We start from the raw sequence: 20,982 nt of genomic DNA on the forward strand, positions 1-20,982 counted from the left end.
TAATGCTAAAGATCTTGAACAACACAAACATAAAAATAATTTCACAAACCAAACATAGTAATTTGGGCATATATTTGATAGTTTTACAGAAATAAATGACACTTAATACTGCCTACTTTCATTTACTGGTGACTGTTGTGATGATACTTTTTAATTAATTCCTTTCTCAATTATTCAGACATATGTATTGGTCCTATACTATTAATGTTTATCATTCTATCATGATATCTTTTTTTTGGGGGGGGGAGATCCAAAATAAGGACTCAAACTTAGTACCTGCCATTTTGACTAATTAGCTAGTGTTCTACTAAGGGGACACAACTCCCACCATGAATTGTTTCTTGAAGGAAAAAAAAAACGCATCCTTTTAATACACCTGATCCCAAGTGACACCATAATCACTTCCCTAACTTTAGCTGCATAATTTGCATTCTTTTGGACATAAACTGCCTGCAGATATCAAGTATTTCAAATAAAGTTATGTACAATGAAGAACTGGAAAAGAATGACAATCTATTAAGGAAGTTATTCCCGATGTGCTCTCCTACCACCAAAACAAAAGTGTTTGAAATTTCACTGCAATTCCTATAGATTACCTGTATACAGAGGCAAACATAGGGATGTGGCAGAAAACTTTAACATCATACCCACTGAATAAGGTATTTGGTGACTTCTCTGAAATAAAGATAAGAAAAATGAACATACATGACAGAAACTGCACATCAAGAGAAACAGGAGATTCAATCTATAAAACATAAAACAGACAATAAGGAAAATAAAGCCCTAGAGAAGAACCTCAGTGAGAGAAGAAATTCCCTTACCCACCCCAGTGGGCCTCTCACAGATTCCCAAATGAACAACTCTGGGTATTGGTGAATATCAGTATTACACTACATCACTTTCTGGTCATACTCTATATTTAGATTTTATCTGAATTAAATGCACACAAGACACTTATAATTCCCTCCTGATACTATAAACTCCAGTATCTTCATAGAAGAGTACCTTTAGAAGCTATCATATAATTATCCAAACATAGTGGATGCCAATGGGCTTATGTTGTGTAAAGCTGTCTGTGGTCAGAGGCCCAGCTAAGCAGCACCTCAGAGAACGCTTCCTGGCTTGTGCTTAAGGCTGTACATCTCACTCTGGAGACTCATCAGAGAATGAGAAAGGAAGGGGGAGGGGGGTGGGGGGACGAGGTAACAAACAGTATAAGAAATGTATCCAATGCCTAATGTATAAAACTGTAACCTCTCTGTAATTCAGTTTGATAATAAAAATATATTTAAAAAAGACATTTAATAAAATTCAGGTTATAGAAAAAAAAAGAAAAGGAAGCTGAGTTCAAGGTTTGACCTAGAGCATATAATATTTAAATTTTGAAATTCTCTAAGCATACCTAAACTGTTGACCAACCCTCTAGTGGCTCAGGATGTATGGCTCTCCAAAATTCTGGTTCAGAGGAAAATAAAATTTTAATCAGGACTAAGTTCCTCTGGAAGAAGAATGCAGAGCCCGGGGCCCAAAGATTGCCCATGCAGACAGGGAGTGTCTCAAGGAGGCCCCATGGTCATACCTGCTCTGCTTCAGTCATTTCTCTCCCATGACAACCCCAAGCCATACACTGTATCCAGGAGTCAAGTCCTGTAGCAACTCCAAGGGCATGAAAAGAAAGTGCCACCTCAAAAATGCCTACCTCATAAAGAACGTGCCCAGCTCTGCCTGCTTCCAATTACAGATGTGTCTGTGAGTTAAAGAATGAAATGTGGAAACTCCAACTTCTGGGAAAATCCAGGGATACAGGAAAGAGAACTGAGGGAAGGGAGAGGAGGAAGCACAGGTGCATATTCAAACTCAGATACCACCACACTCCAGTTTGAGTCCTCTACTTTATGGACAGAGTGATTTTTCAAGTGTCCAATTTCTACTATTCTGTGATCCTGGGAATGGATCTACTCTGAAGGTATTATAATCTTTAAAAACTACCATGCAGCTACAAAGGGCTCCATCTCAGTTCATTGTATTTATGCACTGAAACTCTTTCAGAATATTTAACAATATGAATGAATGGTAGATCCATCAATTATATAAATCAATAATAAAAATGTCTCAATCAGAACACCAATATTAATTCCCTAACCGCAATACTTTCTGTTATTCACCTGATAGAATTGGTAAGATTGCTACTTATGGAACACAGATTTCCCTTTTTGGTAATGTCAAAGACTCTAACCTTGAAGACTGTCCAAGTATTATAGTAAAAGTAAGTTGGAAAAAAATCAGTACTGTTAAGAATATGAACATTTGTCCAAGGATGGCCTCAATATGTGACCAGGAATGTAAGGAGCTCTACCTGCAGTGAAACTCCAAGTATTCAGGAAGACAAATACATTTCACTCTTCAGGAACATGAAAATTATGCCTGTCAATGAAGAATGCCAATGTATTTTTTAAAACAAGAACATTTTTAGAAATATAATGCTTGACCAGGGGCCTTCTCAAATCAATGCCACTACCTGAAAAAAAGGCATCTCCTACTCACAACTACTCTGTTATGTCTGTGGAAGATTGTATTCTACTAATAACATCTATTGGTGCTGGGTGCTGGCGGCTCATGCCTATAATCCTAGCTACTCAGGAGGCTGAGATTTGAGGACAGCAGGTGAAAGCCAGCCTGGGCAGAAAAGTCCCTGTGAGACTTTTATCTCCAATAAACCACTCAAAACCCGAAAGTGGCCCTGTGGTTCAAGTAGTAGAGTGCTAGCCTTGAGCACAAATAAGCTCAGGGACAGTGCCCAGGCCCTGATGTCAAACCCCATGACAGACAAAAGAAAAAAAAAAAAGCTATTGGTAAACCACACTGGGGGATCCCACCTGTAATCCTAGCTACTTGGGAGGCTTGGGATCTGAGGAGCACTGGTCAAAGCCAGCAAGAGTGAAAAAAAAGTCTGTGAGAGTCTTACCTCCAATAAACTACCAAAAATCTGGAATTGGAGCTGTGATAGAATGCTACCCTTGAGCAAAAAAAGCTCAGGGACAGCACCCAGACCCTGAGTTCAAGCCCCAGGACTAGAACAAAAAAAAAAAAAAAAAAAGGAAGGAAGGAAGGAAAGAAAGAAGGAAGGAAGGAATGGATGGATGGAGGGAGGGAGGGAGGGGGGAAGGGAGAGGAAAGAAGAGAGGGAGGAAAGAAAAAAATGCTATTAATACCATTCCTGAACTTCCGGACACAAGCAGTACCATTCTAAAGCTGCCATGAACATCTTTCTAAAATGTCATCTGTTCACAGGGCACTCCCTTAACAAAGACTCCGCGAGACTCCTTACTACCTAATCTAAACCCACCCAACTTGGCATGGCTTATGTAACATGCCCTTCTGCTTAGTAGATGCCCTTCACGTCATTCTTCTTCGTCTTCATGCTTTTGTACGTGTCTTTCTCTCCTTGTAAAAGGGTTCTTTCTCCTAGTTAATATAGGTTTGGGTTTCTAAGATAACTCAAATGGCACCACTGGGAAACAGGCGGATCTGCCTAGCTCTATTAGCTGTACTCTCCAATGCTTCCTTGTACCTATACCATGAAAATGCACAAAAGATAAAGAGTGCAGAAAAATCTTGGTTATTCTCATGTATTTATACTGAGAAGTGGGTAAAGGGTAACATAAGAAGACCTTAAGAAAAACTTCCTATAAAGTAGGTATCATTTGAAGTGGATCTTGAAGGGATGAATGGTATTTCCAAGGGCACAACAGAGAGGAAGAATTGAAAACTGAGAGAACTGTATGAGTAAGAGAGTGAAAAATCAAATTGTAGAGTATGTGTACACACATACAAATCGAATTAGTATACTCTGATTCTTTGGAGAAGAGGGTGGAATATTTAACACAAATATACATCTAATTAGCTTACAGGGGAGAAATAGTCTCCTATTTCTGTGTCCTTCACCATAGGCAAGCTATTCATATATATTACCTACCTGGACCCACTCTTCTCAATACTACCCAATACAGAACCTCATAAAGAATTGATACTGAAATCACTGTTAATTGAAACCAATTGATTCATGCAAGAAATCCTTTTATTTAGTAAAAAGTATAGATATTTGAATTAGCCTGATGAAAGTCCTACATAATCAGGAAACAGTTCTGGAGAAAGCAATCCTATTACTCAGTTCCTTTTAACAGAGACTTTCTCCTATGTGGTAAGTAAATAAGTGATGGGGGTGAGCTGAAACATAAATCAGCCAACCTTCAGGTAAGCCTCTTTCTTTAATATTACACAACTTAAAAGAGAAACCATTCAGATTACTACAAAGAAACATTTAAAATGAGCTCATTAAATGCAAATTAAAACAGAAACATTGAATAAGCACTGGGCTACAATTAAAGACTGAAGAAACAGTAGGTAAGAAACAATTTTCATTGATCAAAGAACTGAAAGCTAAGAGAATAAAGTATTTTGCAGTGAGACTGCTTCATGAATATGAAGCATTTCGAAGTAAGAACTTTTACTTTCTTATCCCTTTTTTTCATTTTTCAAAGAAGCTTTGGAGGTAGGAATGGATTTGCATACCTTAATACAAAGTACTTTCATTGTATCATTTTTAAGCAATGAAGCTATGGTACACACACACACAAAAGGTATCTAGAAATGGGGTCAAAATTGTAAAGGACATAAGAACATTTTAAAAACCTTTGAACCCAAAAGAAAACTGTATATACTTACAAGAAATGTTCTACACGAAAGTTTAATAGAATCTATTTTGTGACCTACTCATAAACAAAAGTGTTGGCATATTTAGACAGTGAGTTTCTTTCAGCTAAAGTTAATAAAATAACAAGTAGCAGTGCATGGTATATATTCCTCTAGGAATATAAATGCTAAAACTTTAAAATGCACTACCTACAAGCTTTCAAACAATTTGATGTGGGCCTGTCTCACAGTAAAGTGAAGCTGTGTGTTCATGACAGGATGACAAGGCACTTCCTGTTTTCTTTACGCATGTGTCCTTGGCACCGAAAGCAGATCTGAGTACACATAACCACTCAATCCTTGGGTCTGCTTTGACAAAACTTACTTTTTAAAACAAGAAAGGAGCTTATTTTACAACTAAATTATATTGACGTTAACCCCTAAAGAAGGAGATAATAAAAAGACTTGCTGGCATGATACACTAATCAACTTGTGGAGGTCAGGTTACCAAGGGCAGCTGTGCAGCACGTACACTGAAATGCAGGCACAAAAGCTACCGAATGCTCACATACTGAGGTATATCTGCATAATTAGTGTCATAAAATACAAGACTAGGACAATAATTACTGCATGTTTGTACACACGAGATATAAATTAAGAGATACTATGTTAGACAAGGTAAAGAAAATATTCTCATGACTACTGTAATCAAGCAAAAATTATCTTCCTTTTCTTTCTTTTTGTTCATTTCTTTCACTTGTTTTCTCATAGTGGTAGAGATTGAACACAAGGCTACGTGCATGTTAGCAGGCACTCTATACCTCAACTACATCCCTACCCGAAAAAAATTTTAAAAGCATAAGATATATAATGTTTTGTGTGTATGCTTGACTTGAAATAGGGCTTGAACTCAGGATCTGGTACTCCTGGCCTTTTTACACTCATAGCTGGCACTGTATCACTTGAACCACACCCCCACTTCCAACTTTTTATGGATTAATTGGAGCGAAGAGTCTCTGGTACTGGTCTGCCAAAGGTGGCTTTGAACCTCCATCTTCAGATCTCATCTAACTGAGTAGCTAGAATTAAAGGTGTGAGCTCAGCATTCATCTTAAGAAAATGAATTTGAATTTAAAATCTAACAGTTTTACTTGATCTGTGTGTGTACATACATATGTACTTTAAAAATATTATCTTAGCATCTAAATTTATACAGCATTTAGAACAATGTTCAATGTCACTATTTTATTTTTATTATAAAGAAGTGTTGTTGTTGTTTAAATGTGACTTTTCCAGGAAACCAATCTTTATGGTTCTCCTTAAAAGGAAAGAATTTAAATGAAGTAGAAAAGTATGATCTGCACTAGGAGGATGTAGCAGCTAGGGAGAACATGGCAAGAAGGTGACCAGGTAGTAGCTCTCCCATCCATAGAAGAAACAATCGCTAGATATTCTGGTCACCAGATAACGACTGAGTAAAAACCATACATAATAATGCCTTTGTTTCCTGACTCCAAGGTTTAGTCACAAAGCAACGATCAGTCTCTGTTTTCTCTGACTTGCTCTCACACTCTCCTTTCTTGACACTGATCAACATACGTAGGTCCAATTCAGATGTTTATTAAAATGCGGTCCCAGATAGTCTTTGACAGGCATCCTGCATCTTTCCCTCTCCTGCTCTGAGATATCACTGGGTCTTGCACACAGGAGGACCTGAGATAACTTTTTTCTTTTTTTTTTTTCTCTTGCCAGTCCTGGGGCTTGAACTCAGGGCCTGAGCACCATCCCTGGCTTCTTTTTGCTCAAGGCTAGCACTCTACCACTTAAGACACAGCACCACTTCTGGCTTTTTCTATATATGTGCTGCTGAGGAATCGAACCCAGGGCTTAATGTATGCAAGGCAAGCATTTTACCACTAGGCCATATTTCCAGCCCCCAGAGAAAATTTTTGAGCTGCAGAAAAAGAAATGTGGCCATTGGCAGAATTAGGCAATACAACTAGTTGAATAAGACAAATTATTGTACATTGTCCATGTGTCTTTTACGTACTTTTATACATAAAACAATAGCTAGACTAAGAAAAAGAACATGCACTTTCCGTGTTATTATCAGCAACTGTCTAATCATGAAATGTAAATATCACAGTTCTTCCCTCTTAAAAGTCCATCTAAGTCTTAAAAAAGGCATATCATCCCGAGTTATTTATATGATTGTAATTATACTAACTTAAAACTTAGTGATAATGCCTAGGTCTTCAGTTCCTGCCTTAAAATAACTATGGCAAATCTGTTTCTCTTAAAATTATCTATGAACTAGATGAAGTTAAATTACACTAAACTGTTCATCTTCAAATTAAGGCATATATTTTTTCCTATAAAATACTGTGTGGGTTTTGAAAATAGATCTCTTTTCTGACTTAGATCAAGTTAATGTTTACAAGTGAATTATATAATGCATATATTATGATTACATATTGTATTATACCTATTATAAATATATATCACTTAAGAGGCTCAATAAACTATAGTTTTCTCTTAATTTGGTAACTATCACTTCACTCAGGAAAGGCATACCATGCTAGAAAGAAAGTTGGGCAATATCCTTGGTTTTACCATCTCTACATTAGTTAACTGACAGACTTCTTCCAGTGATAAGCAGAATGTTGTACTATTTAACTTCATTTCACAAATTAAAACTGACTTCAGAAGTCTTATCATATCTTATAAATCTGCCTCTAGTCGGTCATCTGGAGAGACCACATGTGACTTCAAATGTGTTTGCTGTCATCAAAAATCTTGTGACACTTGTCAGAAATAATCCCCAAATAACTCACTTCAATACAAAAATCTTCAACAAATCTCTGAAATAATTAAACATCCCAATGTCGATGTTTCCTTAACTTAACCATACATTTTTCAGTAATTTTCCAAGGGGAAAATTCTAAAAATAATATGGTGTAACAACCCTGGAAAGGCTCTCATTTTACAGCGCTTTTAATAACAGTAACAAACCACTTTCAAAGTTACACTCAAGAAAACTGTCGCTACGGGCAAAGGGTGAAAGATTTCGCCTTTGCTATTGTTTACTGTTATTGATTCTTCCATCTCAGATCTGGGAGCCTTAAAGGAGAGCTCTCAGGGATGGAAAAATGCAAACCCATCTGGCAGAACTTCTTTTGATTCCAGTCAGAATAACGTTGTTGTTGTTGTTGTTGTTTTTGGGGGGGGCGTCCAGGAAGAGGCAGTGCGTCCCAATCTCTTCCTTCAGCCCTAACACTGGGGACCCGGCCCCTTTTGGGAAACTGGAGGGCGGCGGGCAAGCATGGGGTGGGGGGGGCGGGGTTGAAGCCTGACCCGGTGGGTGGGGCAGGGGGTGAGCGGGAGGAAGGGGACGCGGGGGAAGGGGGAGTGAGCCTAGCCTGGGGTGGGGAGGGGGCCGAGGAAGGACGGGGGGGGGGGGGAACAGGGGGAGGTGAGCCCGGCCCCGGGACGCAGCCGGAGGGGCGGAGCCTGGCCCGGGGGCGGGAGCGGGGACAGCCCCGCGGGGGTGCGGTGCCTCACGCCCGTTCTCCTACGGACGGTGTCTCGGGTGGGAACGAGCTCCGAGAGCCGCGGGCGGGGGCTGGAAACACACACTGGCGGCGAGGGCCCCCCGCGAAGGCCCCGCGGCGCGGGCCGGGGCGGCCCCGACCGGGTCGCCCGGTCGCTGCCGACTGACAGGTGACACCCGCGGGCCCCCGAGGGTCCCACTCGACCCAGGGCCTGGCGCGGGGCGGCGCAGAGGCGGTGCCTGGCGGGCACCCACGTACCTATCATGGTCACTGGGCAGGTGGCAGCTGCTGGACGAGCCGGGTCTAGGCGCGCTGGCGCCCGCCCGTGCCGCCACCAGCGCTTCTGTCAGGGCAAAGTCTTCCAGGAGCCCCTCTCCCGCGCGCGAGCGGCCGGCGCCGTGCGCATGCGCGTCGGGCCCGGCGCCTCCTGGGAGACGTAGTTTCGACGCGCACCTTCTCCTCACGCCGCCGCCCTTTCCGGCTCCGGGCCCAGGAAACGCGCGTCACGGAGGGGCGGGGCCCCGCCCCGCAATGTTGACGCGTCGCCTAGCAACCGGGAGGCTCGCCTTCGGAAGCTGGTGGCGGCTGTGGCCGCGGCCCGCCCCTCAACTCTCCTCACCTAGGAGCCGCCAAACACCTGCGTCGACCCGGGCGCCGCGGGCTTCAAGTGCTACCAAGACCGCGCCTCCCGACGGTTTCCCCCGAACGCCTCCCCGCGCCCGGAAAGCTCGCCGCACCCCGCACTACACTTTTTCTATTTTTTTTTTTTGTAATCACACAGGACATTTTTTTTTTAGGAAGATGGTGGCAGAAAAAGAGACCCTGAGCTTAAACAAATGCCCCGACAAGATGCCGAAGAGGACCAAGCTGCTGGCGCCGCAGCCGCTCCCGGTGCACCAGCCGCACTCCCTGGTGTCGGAGGGCTTCACGGTCAAAGCCATGATGAAAAACTCCGTCGTAAGTCACCTCCCTCCCGCCCGCCCGCCCGCTAAGTTTCCAACCGGGGGACACGAGGCGGAGAAGCTGCCGGGCCCTGGGAGGGGCGGGGCGCCCTGCCCCGACCGCCCCGAGGGGCCTGAGGGACTCGGGGGGGCCCGGGGGGCGGGGCCAGGTGGCTAAGGAGCCAGCCCCGCCCCCCCCGGCTGGCCAGGTGCGGTGCCCCGCTGAGAAGCACTGGCCCCGCAGGTAGCCCCTGGTTTCCAGAGCACCCCACCTTAGTTTCCAGGTACTTGCAGGGAGGGAATAAGAACCCCCCCACCCCCGGCTTAGACTGCTAGCTAGCTACCCCCTTAGTCCCGCTCAGCCCAGGCCGGTTCTTAGAGATCACAAACTCTTGCACAACTAAGCCACAGCTGCTGCCACACACGGGAGCCACCGACCCACGAGGTACTCTGCACCCCTGGGTGCGTTCCGCCTGGGCATCGGACGGAGGCTGTCTTCGCGTTAAGTCAGCCTTCTTGCACAATGACACCAGCCAGGTGAAGCCTGGAAGGCAGCTTACACATACGTCTTACCCAACCTTAAGTTTGAGCTCACGTGAATACAATTCACATTGCATTGCTATTACTCAAGGCAATGAAAAGTAAGATATTATCAGTGCCATCGCAAGATAAAAAAAAATTTTAATATACGTAAATGGCTTCACTCCTTGCATGATACTTTTTTGTAACTTGTTTGTTAAACAGGTTTGGCTTTGATATACTGAACCGAATTTTGCCACTAACTTGGCACCTGCCCGAGAATCCATGTGTTTTTCAAGCAATTTCAACTCACAGCGAAATATAGGTAGATAGATGAAGACATGGACTCTGGATTAATGACTATTACTTAAAATACAAATAGCAATTTTATCCATAAAAGATTAAAAAAGTCTAGCTGTGGTAGCCACACCTGTAATCCCACCTGCTAGGGGGAGATGGAAGTAAGGAGACCAACTTGGGCAATGAGCATTAGACTTCATCTGAAAAACAAACTAAAAGCAAACAAAATGACCGTGAGGTATGGCCCGTGGTGGTAGAATATTACAAGAGTTCAGTATTCAGTAAAACACACACACGTGCACATGCACACCATTTTAGGGAGAGCCAAGAATGTGATAATAAAAGGGATATAGGTAAATTGGAATTTGTATGCAATTGAGGCAATGCAGGTAGACTTTTGACAATACGATTTGGCTCTAATGTAGAATTCAGAATACTCATAGGAGCATGTAGATTGTGTAGTTCTTAGCTCCAGTTCTCAGTTCACTTTATAGCAGGAGTGAGCTCACCGGTGTTTGTGTAAGGGGATGCTATGAGAGCACAGAGCGGGAGGACCTGAGGGACTCTGGGCCCCGGAAGGCCTCCGGGGAGAGTTTCCTTTAGTGTCTTGTAAGTGCACTGTGACACTTGAGGAGGGAAAAGCTGAAACCCAGAGACCAGGGCCCTTAAAAAAGTTTATTCCCGGCTTTATTACCAAAAATAATTATGTTATAAATTCTGTCTGGCCACCTGCACTGCTAAGCTATGTGGGCTAAGAAGGGTGAAAGGGGTTGAAACCAACTGAGGTGGTGGTTTTCTAGCTGAAATGAAAATTATCTCAGGAGGTTAAAATCATGAACCTTGGACCCAACCTTAGTAATTCCCATTGAACTACTTAATTAGTGGTTGCCAGTATTTGAGGAAGCAAGGTGATGGAAAGAACTCAGAACACTGCTGTTCAGGGAGCTATTCTGTTTTTCCCAAAATGTTTATGAAGTAATGCTTTGCTTTTCCACTGTGTTGTCTATTTTGTATCACAATACCATGCATTAATCAGAAACGTTGGTTAAGAAATTTTAGCCTATGTCACAAAGTTTTAATTATTACAGCTTGGTAATATGCTTTAGAAGTTAGGGAAGCTAATCCTTCCTGTTAACTCATGCTCAGAAAATCGACTTTATTTTGCCAGGCGACCTTTCAGCAGTAGATGAAGTGGAAATAGAAATGATCATATAAACCACTTTTTAAAATAGGTGTATTATAGCAGTATCTTATATTGATAAGGTTTTTACTCTGTGTTCATAGACTTCATATATCTCCTTGGAACACTTTCTCCCATCATATTCAAATAGTACACCACTATGTTTACTCCAGTACTTAATTTCTCAAACTCAGGAATTGGTTTTTATTGTGTTAATTTCTTTAATTACAAAGTCACATGGAAATTTTTAGGGCTGCTTTAACATGCTTTTCTCCCATACATTTGATCATTTCCCACAGATATTTTGTAGAATGGTCTTTCTTCAGTAATGCTTATCTGTGAGAGCAGAAACACTTGTAGGAAATATGTTCACCTGTTTTAGCCTAATCTCTTGTATATAAAACTAACTTGCTTATTATGTTACGGAGGGACTGTGAAGTTCCTACCATTCAGTATCAGAGCATGCTTATGTATGATTCCTTGTGCATGTTGACCAACTTTGTTTTTTTCTGAATGTAGAAGAATCATACACTAAATAAAAGTGTAATATATCATTATTCAGGCATTTATTTATTTACCAAAGTTACTATCATTTTGGGAAAAAATGAAAATTGATTATAGTACAAACAATTATTATGTTCTGGAAATAATTCATATTTTAGAATGATGCTCCTAAAACAATTCACATTGAAGTCATTGATGTAATATGAGTTAGAGAAAGTAATTATAGAAAAATATGACTACATAATAAATGCCAAATAAAATAATGAATACAAGATAGATCATTGCAAACTTCCTTCCTCTTGTGGTTTTTACTTAGGAGAAATTCCACAGAGAACTATATTTCACAGACTGTCTATTTTAAATTAAATAGCTATGAATTAATAGTCTTTGAGACAAACAGTAAATTCTTTACCAAATTATCTCTGTCCTGTACTTTGTATTTTTCTAAAAATCTATATTGCATGGTAAAGCTATACCTTAAAAAAAAACTGAACAAAATCACCCATTGCTAAACGTTATGGCGTGAACACAGCAATTATTTTAACACCGAATTTAAAGTAGTTTCAAATTTTTTATGATGTTGAAATCAGACATAGAACAAGGATAGTGATATATAGACAGATACAAGTAAACTTTTAACAAGGATGAATAATCTGCTTATGCTTTATTTACCACTGAAATTTCATAAGCAAATAGTATATAATATTTGCTAAAGATTTCACTAGATTGTAAATATACTCACTGATTTGCATACATAAAATTATCTTCTGTTTTCTTTGGAATAAAAATGATGGCATTTCAGGAGAAGTTCATCAAACAGAGCCATTACAAGATAGAGAATATAAATGTTCTATTCTCTGACTCCCTTTCCCTTTATGCTTTGAAAACTATCGTGAACATAAAAGATGCTCAGGAGCGTGTTTAACTGTTCAACCCCAGTGTATTGGTAAATGTAATTCATCTCCTCTATACCCACTCCATATTTCTTTCATATTCATCACTGAAGGAAAAAAGATGGATGACTAAGAATGCGCTTAGAGATAAAGAGGCCTTTCTATATATTACTATTTGTCTTGCTTTTGTCAGTAAGCTAACTTGATTAATTTGAAACTAATAAGCATTTGATGCCATCATGAAATTACAGGCATGGTGTTATTTTGCAAAATTGAATCAGAAACTGGGCCATGGTTATCAAAGGTTTCACCTGGCACCTGCTCAGAGAGCCCGCTGGACATGTTAGCATGCCTCTGATTATGTATGTAGTACTAACTCCAACTTTATCCAGAGCTTCCTGTCAACGGGCAGAATAGTCTGAGCAATAGCCAGGCACCGGTGGCCCACTCGTGTAATCCTAAACTACTCAGGAAGCTGAGATCTAAGGATAGTGGTTTAAGCCAGCCTGAGCAGGAAATTCCTTGAGACTCTTATCTCCAATCATCCACCATAAAACCGGAAGTAGAGCTGTGTCTCTAAGTGGTAGAGTAGACAAAAAGAGCTTTTGGACAGCACCTAGGCCCGGAGTTCAAGCCCCATGACTGACAAAAAAAAAAAAAAAAAAAAAAAGGAAGAAAAAGAAGATTTTGTAGGAGCGAAGGTGGCAGGGACTTGGGAGACAATGAAATCAGTTACACATAGGCAAAATCTACATTTGAATCCAAACCGACTTTCCCAAATGAAATTGAGATTTAGCCAGCCAGGAAGGTCAAACAAGGAGTGGGACCTGAGTCCCTTGGTGGCTTAGTAAGAGGGCACAGTCGGTTACATCCTCTAGAAGTGGAGCAGGCGTTCTGGAGGGTGATCATTGCAGGGCTGATCTTGACAATTGTTACGTTATAAGCTTAACTGTCCTAGAGAATAATTTATTTATCCTGATCATTTAACTCCTGGCTTTCTGACAATAGATCTCACCTTTTACTCTGGTCAGTCACCTTTGCATTAATTACATTTGCCTTTATACAAATAGTAGCTAAACAACTCAGGATGTGTACCTACTTTATAATAGAATAATCAGCATAATATCCATTATCAAACATGAAAAATCTCCTTTTTCAATGTGAAATTTATTTAAAATATATTGATAAGACACATGCATAGACTAATGGCAAAATCATAGATTTTTGGCTTGCTTGGGTTTGCCAGTTCTTCTCCTCTTTTGAGGCTCCCATTGCTGCCATTCTACTGTTTTGTCCATTTCTTTCTTTGTACTGAGTCAGGGTTTTGCTTTGTATCCCAGGCTGGCCTTGACCTTGAGATCCACCTTCAGCAGCAACCTGAGTTCAGGGATTACCAATATGTACCATCACCACACCCATTTTGTCCATTATTCTAAATATTTAGCACAATAATTTCTAGTCTGTGAGCAACCTATTATAATAGCTTACTTTATAAGCAACTTGAAGTCCCAGCAGTCTGTTACATAGATCCTGGAACATGATGTTTTGACTGTGAAGCCAATACAGCAATCAAAATAATGAACATATCCATCACCCCAAGTTTCCTTGTACCTCTGTGTAGTTCCTCATACTCTCCAATTAACCAATGATGTTTCTGTCACTGTAGATTTTCACTTTGTAGAATTCTGTGTAAAATTTGTAGAAATCAAATTACACTTTTACTGTATTCTGACTTATTTTTCAGTACTCATGACTATTTTGAGATCTTCCCCACTGATGCATATATCAGTGCATCATTCCTTTGTAATTATGAAAAGTATTTCATTCACATGGACATAGCACAGCTTGTTCATAGCATAATTTGATGGACATTTGAGTTGTGTCTAGTGTTCAGCTATTACAAACAGCTTCCATGAACAAGTGTTTGTGTGGACACATGTTTTTCTGTCTTGATTAATTGCCTAAAAGTTGACTAGCTGCACCAACTGTCAAGAATTAGCAGATCAAAACCCCATAATGCTAGTCTGTCCCCCAGCTGGTACATGAAGCTGTTAATGACAATGACAGGTTCAGCCTTGTCATTTATGAGCCATTCAATGTTACGTGTTTTCTTAGGCCATGGAATAAAACAAAATTATTTCTTATTAAGTGTAAGCTATAGCATTGTGCTAGCAGCATTTTTATAACCTGAAAACCTGTACCATTGATTTATACATGGTATTGATAGAATTACCATATGAGCCTTATTGAAGACTATTAGATTATAGAAACAATGTCTTCATAACTTTTCCCACTAAAGCATGTTTATGTTCACATTCATTTTCTCCTTGGTATGCTAACTGGGCACATACTGGAGTTTCTTTCTCATTTAACACTTTGGTAGTTAGTACTTTGAGCATTCTGCTTTGTTTGTTGAGATGGATTTGTTACTTGCACATAAAGCTTAAATTTATGACTGCTTTCATTTACTTTCTTTCAAAGATATATTAGAATTCCTTCACATTTTATAAGGAAGAATAAATTTGTGTCAGCCTAGGGCCAACAGCTAGCTTTCATGCTGACCTAGAGCATATTTGCTATTTAGCGAGTGAATTTTGAAAATTTGAATGATAGCACATTAAACTGGAATAATGAACCAATAAACATTTTTATGGCAGTCGGAGAAATTATTTCTCAAACATTCACACTGTCATTTTACTCATTAAAGTCATTCTAGGATCCTGTTGGTCTATGTTTTCCTAAGACTTGAAAAAGAGATCAGCAGATTTTCTTCCCTGATGATCAATTGATTTGCTCTTACCTCACAGTAATAAAATCTTGTTTGGGAAAGTTAGCATAGGCATTTGCTAGTAGATGATCTGTTTTCAGATAATAGCACAAAAGTCTTGGAAAATCTTCAATAAAGTACCTGCAGTGTTCTTTACACTGGTTTCCACAAAGTTATTATCTTTTATTCTCTATCAGTATAAGAGGGTGGATCAGTATAAGAGGGAGCCTTGGGGGCTCTGTATCCAAGGATGGAAATATTCCCACAGCTTCATGAGGCTTTTATGAGAATCTGTGAAACGTGCCTGAAACATGAGCACTCGCTCGGCTAGCTACGTGTCCTATGTAGCACATGTGAAGAACATGGTAGTTTCTTTTTATTTTCTGTATATCTGTTAACATGTAATTGGGCTGTTCTACAAACCAAGCCTTTAAGGATCTTATTGGATTCTAATCTCTTCCTCAACACTTCAGCCACTAGTAGGAATGAATTATGTCCCCAGGAAGGCATATTAATGCTTAGGAGTCACTAAGTACTGTTTTGTATTTGCCTAATGACTTTGTTGGCCTTTACTTTGGTTTACAAATGTACTTAATTCAATTAGGAAGAGTACTTCTCCTGAAGTGTTTGTTCTAGAGAAAGGTGTTTCTGAGCCATGCACATTATTTTAAACTGGGTTTCCATATGTAATTCAAGTTACTTTAGATGATCTTTTGTTTAACTTTCTAGGAAGGCGTTAAAATGAACATAGCATCTAACCATATTGATGTTTCTTTTTTTCTGTTATAATTATTAAGAAAAATCCATGCATGGCAAGTGAATACTAAAAACCTAAGTAAAAGCAGTCATTTCTAACCACTTTATATAAACTGGTAACTAAGTGCATTAATCCAGATAAATAGTTTATATAGATTATTCATGTACCATTGGTCATCCACATGTTTATTTCTAATTGTCATTTGTTTCTACTTTAATTCAGCTCAACTGCTGTAATTAAATACTATTCATCTAGCAGCAGTTCTAAAATCTTTCATAGCTTTGTGAGACACAAAAAAAGGAAAAGGAGTATGAAATCTGGTTTACCTTCAGCTAAAATCTTTTATGTTTTTCTTTTTTATCTTAATTATGAATATCAAATAGATTCTCTTAGATGAGTTATATAGGCTTATTTCAAAATTTTCTCTAAATCTACAAATATACTCTTCATTTCCCCTAGTCTTGGCTTAAATTGCTCTGCTTTTGTAATAGGAAATTGATTGTGTTGCTGTGGAAACTAGAAGAGGGTATTGCTGATAGGAGAAATACTGTTATCATAATTGCCTGCCGTCCTGAATGCCTGTCATTTTGAACAGTACATTGATAGCATTTTCACACTCAAAACCCAAATGCTTCTCTACAGAAAACTGCTTTGTGGGCAATATTAATCCACTAGAATATTTGACATCCAGTGCTTTGTTTTATATCCCTGACAGTTGCTTTTCCATAGCTATGACAAACCTACGGAAGGGAGGGAAGCTTTATGTTGACAGATGGTGGACAGGATTAGTTCGCCCCAGGCGGGATGGACTGAATGTGTTATTTCTGGACCCTTGGTGTGAGGACATAATGTGGATAGGCGCTGTATCCGGGAGGTTCTTCACCCCAGGGTAGACAGGAAGCAGAGAAAAAAAAAAGAGGTGGGGCCAGTGACAAGACACAGTCCCCAAGGACATGCCTCTGTGGCCTGCTTGCTTCAGATAGGCCCTACCTCCTAATGCTTCCAGAACCTTCCCCTAAGAGTGCCGCCAGCAAGCACTCAGCAAGGGAGTGTGGAGGCAGGGTGCCACGGGCCAGGGAGGGGCAGCTCCCCTTTAAGCCACAGCAATAATTGTTTCTATAGTGACCTCTTTCGTTACACAAAATGAAACAAGGGTCTGTTTTATTGGGTTATGACACATTAGAAACATTTGAAGCACAATATGTTGTTATTTAGAATTACCTGACATGCTTCAACCACTGATCCTACAAGGTAGAAAGCAAGTGTAAAAAAATATATACTGAAAAAGAACCTTTAACATGCAGTACTGCAAACTGAGGAGGGTAAAGTCTTTTTACACACACACACACAAAATATCCATATTAGTAAGTGAAAGCAAAGAATGAACTTTGCTGGCCGGGAATGGTGGTGCATGCCGGTAGTTCCAGCTGTAAGGGAGGCTAAGTTATGAGAATCACAGGATGATGCTGGCACAGGGTAAAAAAGCTGCCTGAAAAATAAAGCAAAAAAATGTCTGGGACATGGCTCAAGTGCTAGAGCCTTATTTAGCAAGTACTAGTACTGAGTTCAAGTCTCAATAAACTCTTCCCTCCCTGTAAAAACTCCACTGTGAATTGTATTTTTAAAAACCCATATATATGAGAGCTGAGAATAAGAAAATTGACCAGAAAAAGGCTAAAATAAGGAAAGAGGAAGAATTTGTCTACCCGCAGAGCAGAGGTAGAGTCAGAAATAATGGGGATTAGGAACAGTGTCTTTTCACACACTATTGTACAACTGACACCAATTTTCTGCAGTTTTCTGGAGAATTTATTTCCCAATTTTCATAGGAACAAACACAGAAAGGTCTCAAAATAAAAGAAAAGTGAAAATTATTTATGGCCTTCACAGTTCAAAACACAAACAAAACAACATATCCCCAAATACCCTTAATCCTTAGGAAACCACAGACTCACAGAAATCTAGCTACGAAGACCAACACAGCCCTTAGCCCTCTCTTCTGGTGTCTCATTGCAGAGATTGCTGTGGTCCATATCAGCTTTGTAGTAGCAGAGAATCAGAAAGTGTTGGGCTTACCTTGCTTCTATTTTCTTTAGGAATGCCAGACACTAAGCAATGAAATCTGCTTTGGCAAAAAAAAAAAAATTAAAGTATTTAAGAATATGTATAATAAGGATAATAGTCCAAATAATAGATTCACTACATAATATATTGTTGAGATTTTATGTAATAGGTTTTTGTAACATTAGTCTTAGTTTCTTTATTTTGCTATGGACTCCTTTTTTGTGGTGGTAGTTGAGGCTTGTATTACTTGTTAAACTTAAAGTTAATTTTTGGGATCCACAAATAATAATTGTATACACTTATGGAGTGGAATGTAATGTTTTGATACATCTACACAATTGGCATGCTTAAATCAAGGTAATTAACATATCTATCACCTCTGTCAATTTTTAGACTTCAAACATTTGGAATTTACTCTTATTTTGAAATATGCATTATTATTGACTATATAGTCACTCTACTGAGTGATGAAAAATCTATGCCTCCTGTCTGTCTGAAACTTTGAACCCTTTGATCAGCATCTTTCCATCCCTCTCTCCCCAGGACCAGCTTTCTACCCCATATTTGCATGAGTTCAACTTTATCAGCTTCCTGAGTGAGATCAAGAAGTATTTTGTTCATCTGTACCTAGCTTATTTCATTTAGCATAACATGTGTGTTCAAGTTGTAGGATTGATTTCCCATCTTTTTAGGACTGAGCAATATGCTACTGTGTACATATATCACATTTTCTTTATCCATTCAATCATTGCTAAATACTTATTGTTTCCTGCTCTTGCCTGTTGCGAATAATGCAGCAATGAATGAACAATAGATATCCCTCCCACAAAGTGATTTGATTTCTTGCCCATATACATCTAGAATTTAGCTTACCAGCTCATTTGGAAATTCTATTTTTTTAATGAGCCTCTATAACATTTTCCATAAACTACTACAAAGAATCCCTTTTGCCCACATCCAAATATTTGTCTTTGATCTTTTTGTAAAAGCCATTCCAACAAATGTGAAGAGATGTCTCATTTTGGTTTTAATTTATATTTCCTTGATAGTTAGTAATGCTGAGAATTTTTTTTAATATACCCAATTACTATTTATAGGTCTTGTACTTGAGAAATGTCTGTTCATATCCTTTGTCCATTTCTTTTTAAATCAGTTTATGGATTTACTTTTGCCATCAAGTTATTTGAGTTTCTTACAGATTTATATATTTTCGATATTGCCACTCAGTGGAGAAAATATTTACAAGCCAGGCACATGCTAAATGGTTAATAGCTCTTTTACTTGGTTGATTGTTGGCTTTACTTTGCAGAAGCTCTTTAGAGAGATGTTAATTCATGTGTCCAGTTTTGCTTCTTTTGCCTGGTTCTTGGGGTCACATTCAAGGAATCTTTGCCTACCAGTGCCTTGGAGCTTCATATATTTTTATCTTTTCAGGTTTGATAGTTGAGTCTTCGTTGGTCTTTGTTTTATTATGATACTGAGGGTTGAACTCAACCTGCTCTTGCTAGGCAAGGGCTCCATCAACTTGAGCAATGCGTTTTGTCCTTTGACCTTTTTTTTTTTTTAAGTTTGTATTCCAGATAGAGTTCTTGCTAACCTTTGCTGGGATTGCCCTCAGACCACCTCCCAAGCTTTGGGGAATACAGGCATGTGTGGCAATGCTCTGCTGGTACTTAAGTCTTTAGTCCACTTCTAACTGACTTTGTGTAGAATGTAAGATAAGGGGGCTTATTTCATTCTTTTGCATGTGAATATCCTAGCCTGTACCCCACCATTTCTGATTAGTTTATGTTAAAATATAGAGATGCCACAGCTCTTTGTAGGTTGATTTCATGTTCTTCAGCCTTATTGAACTAGTTCATCATTTCTCATGTTTTTCTCTTGAACCTTTAGGGTTTTCTATATGTAAATGATTTCCTCAACAGATAGAGATAATTTTACTTCTTGTTCCACAGAGATGTGTTTTATTTCTTTTTCTTAAATAATTGCTTTAGCAAGGACTTCCAGTATCACATGGAACAGAAGTGATAAGAGAGTGAATCTGTTTTATCCCCAATCTTAGAGAAAAAGCCTTTCAACTTTTGCCATTTGCAATGTCTATGAGTTTATCATAGATGGCTTTTATTTGGTTGACTTGTTGAGAGCCAGAACTCATGGTATATATTACAAAATTAAGAAAAGTAATAGAAGGAATGGGTCAAAGGGGAATGGAGAATGGTACAGAAGCTGAAATGTATCAAAATGTATTGTATTCATAAACTGCTTTATTACATGGCACCTTCTTGATACAACTACTTAAAGATAACAATTTTATACATATATATAAAAAGATGTTACATTTTTATCAATTTCTTTTTCTACATGTACCAAGACGATCATATTATTTTATCCTTCATTTTGCTGAAGTGGTTTATCAGATCTAATTCATGTGTGTTGAAAAATCTTGACATTTCATTGATAAATCCTACTCAGTCATGGTGAATCATTATTTTCTTGGATTTGGATTGTTGACATATTTGAGAATCTTTACATCTATGTTCATCATATTATTGACTTATAATTTTCTCTTCTGGTATCCTTTTCTAGCTTTGGCATCAGTGCAATGCAAGTCTTGTAAAAATGAGTTTGGAAATATTTTCTCTACTTTGATCTTTCTGGAAGAGCTTGAGAAGAATTAGTATTGGTTCAACTTTAAATATTTAGTAGAATCAGCAGTGAACCATCTAATCCTAGAGTTTTTCTTTGATAGGGGAATTTTTGTTATTGATTAAATCTTTGTACTCATTATTGACCTATTCAAATTTTCTGTTTCTT

General features: G+C 39.1%; 2 protein-coding genes across 3 annotated transcripts in view; one reads left to right on the forward strand and one right to left on the reverse strand.

Annotated features, from left to right (window-relative positions):
• Positions 1-8,622, reverse strand: part of Prkn (parkin RBR E3 ubiquitin protein ligase) — an 884,626-nt gene extending 876,004 nt beyond the window's left edge. Inside the window, exon 1 of the mRNA XM_048354412.1 lies at positions 8,502-8,622. Coding sequence (XP_048210369.1) covers positions 8,502-8,508 — 7 coding nt within the window. The 5' untranslated portion in view covers positions 8,509-8,622. The remainder of the gene's footprint in view (positions 1-8,501) is intronic.
• A 404-nt stretch (positions 8,623-9,026) lies between these two features.
• The window catches only part of Pacrg (parkin coregulated), a 353,738-nt gene continuing 341,782 nt past the window's right edge, over positions 9,027-20,982 (forward strand). For both annotated transcript variants that reach the window (XM_048354410.1, XM_048354411.1), the window contains exon 1: positions 9,027-9,200. In XM_048354410.1, the coding sequence (XP_048210367.1) occupies positions 9,045-9,200 (156 nt within the window). In that variant the 5' untranslated portion in view covers positions 9,027-9,044. The remainder of the gene's footprint in view (positions 9,201-20,982) is intronic.

This window comes from Perognathus longimembris, chromosome 9 (assembly GCF_023159225.1).
Source record: "Perognathus longimembris pacificus isolate PPM17 chromosome 9, ASM2315922v1, whole genome shotgun sequence".
Lineage (NCBI taxonomy): Eukaryota > Metazoa > Chordata > Mammalia > Rodentia > Heteromyidae > Perognathus > Perognathus longimembris.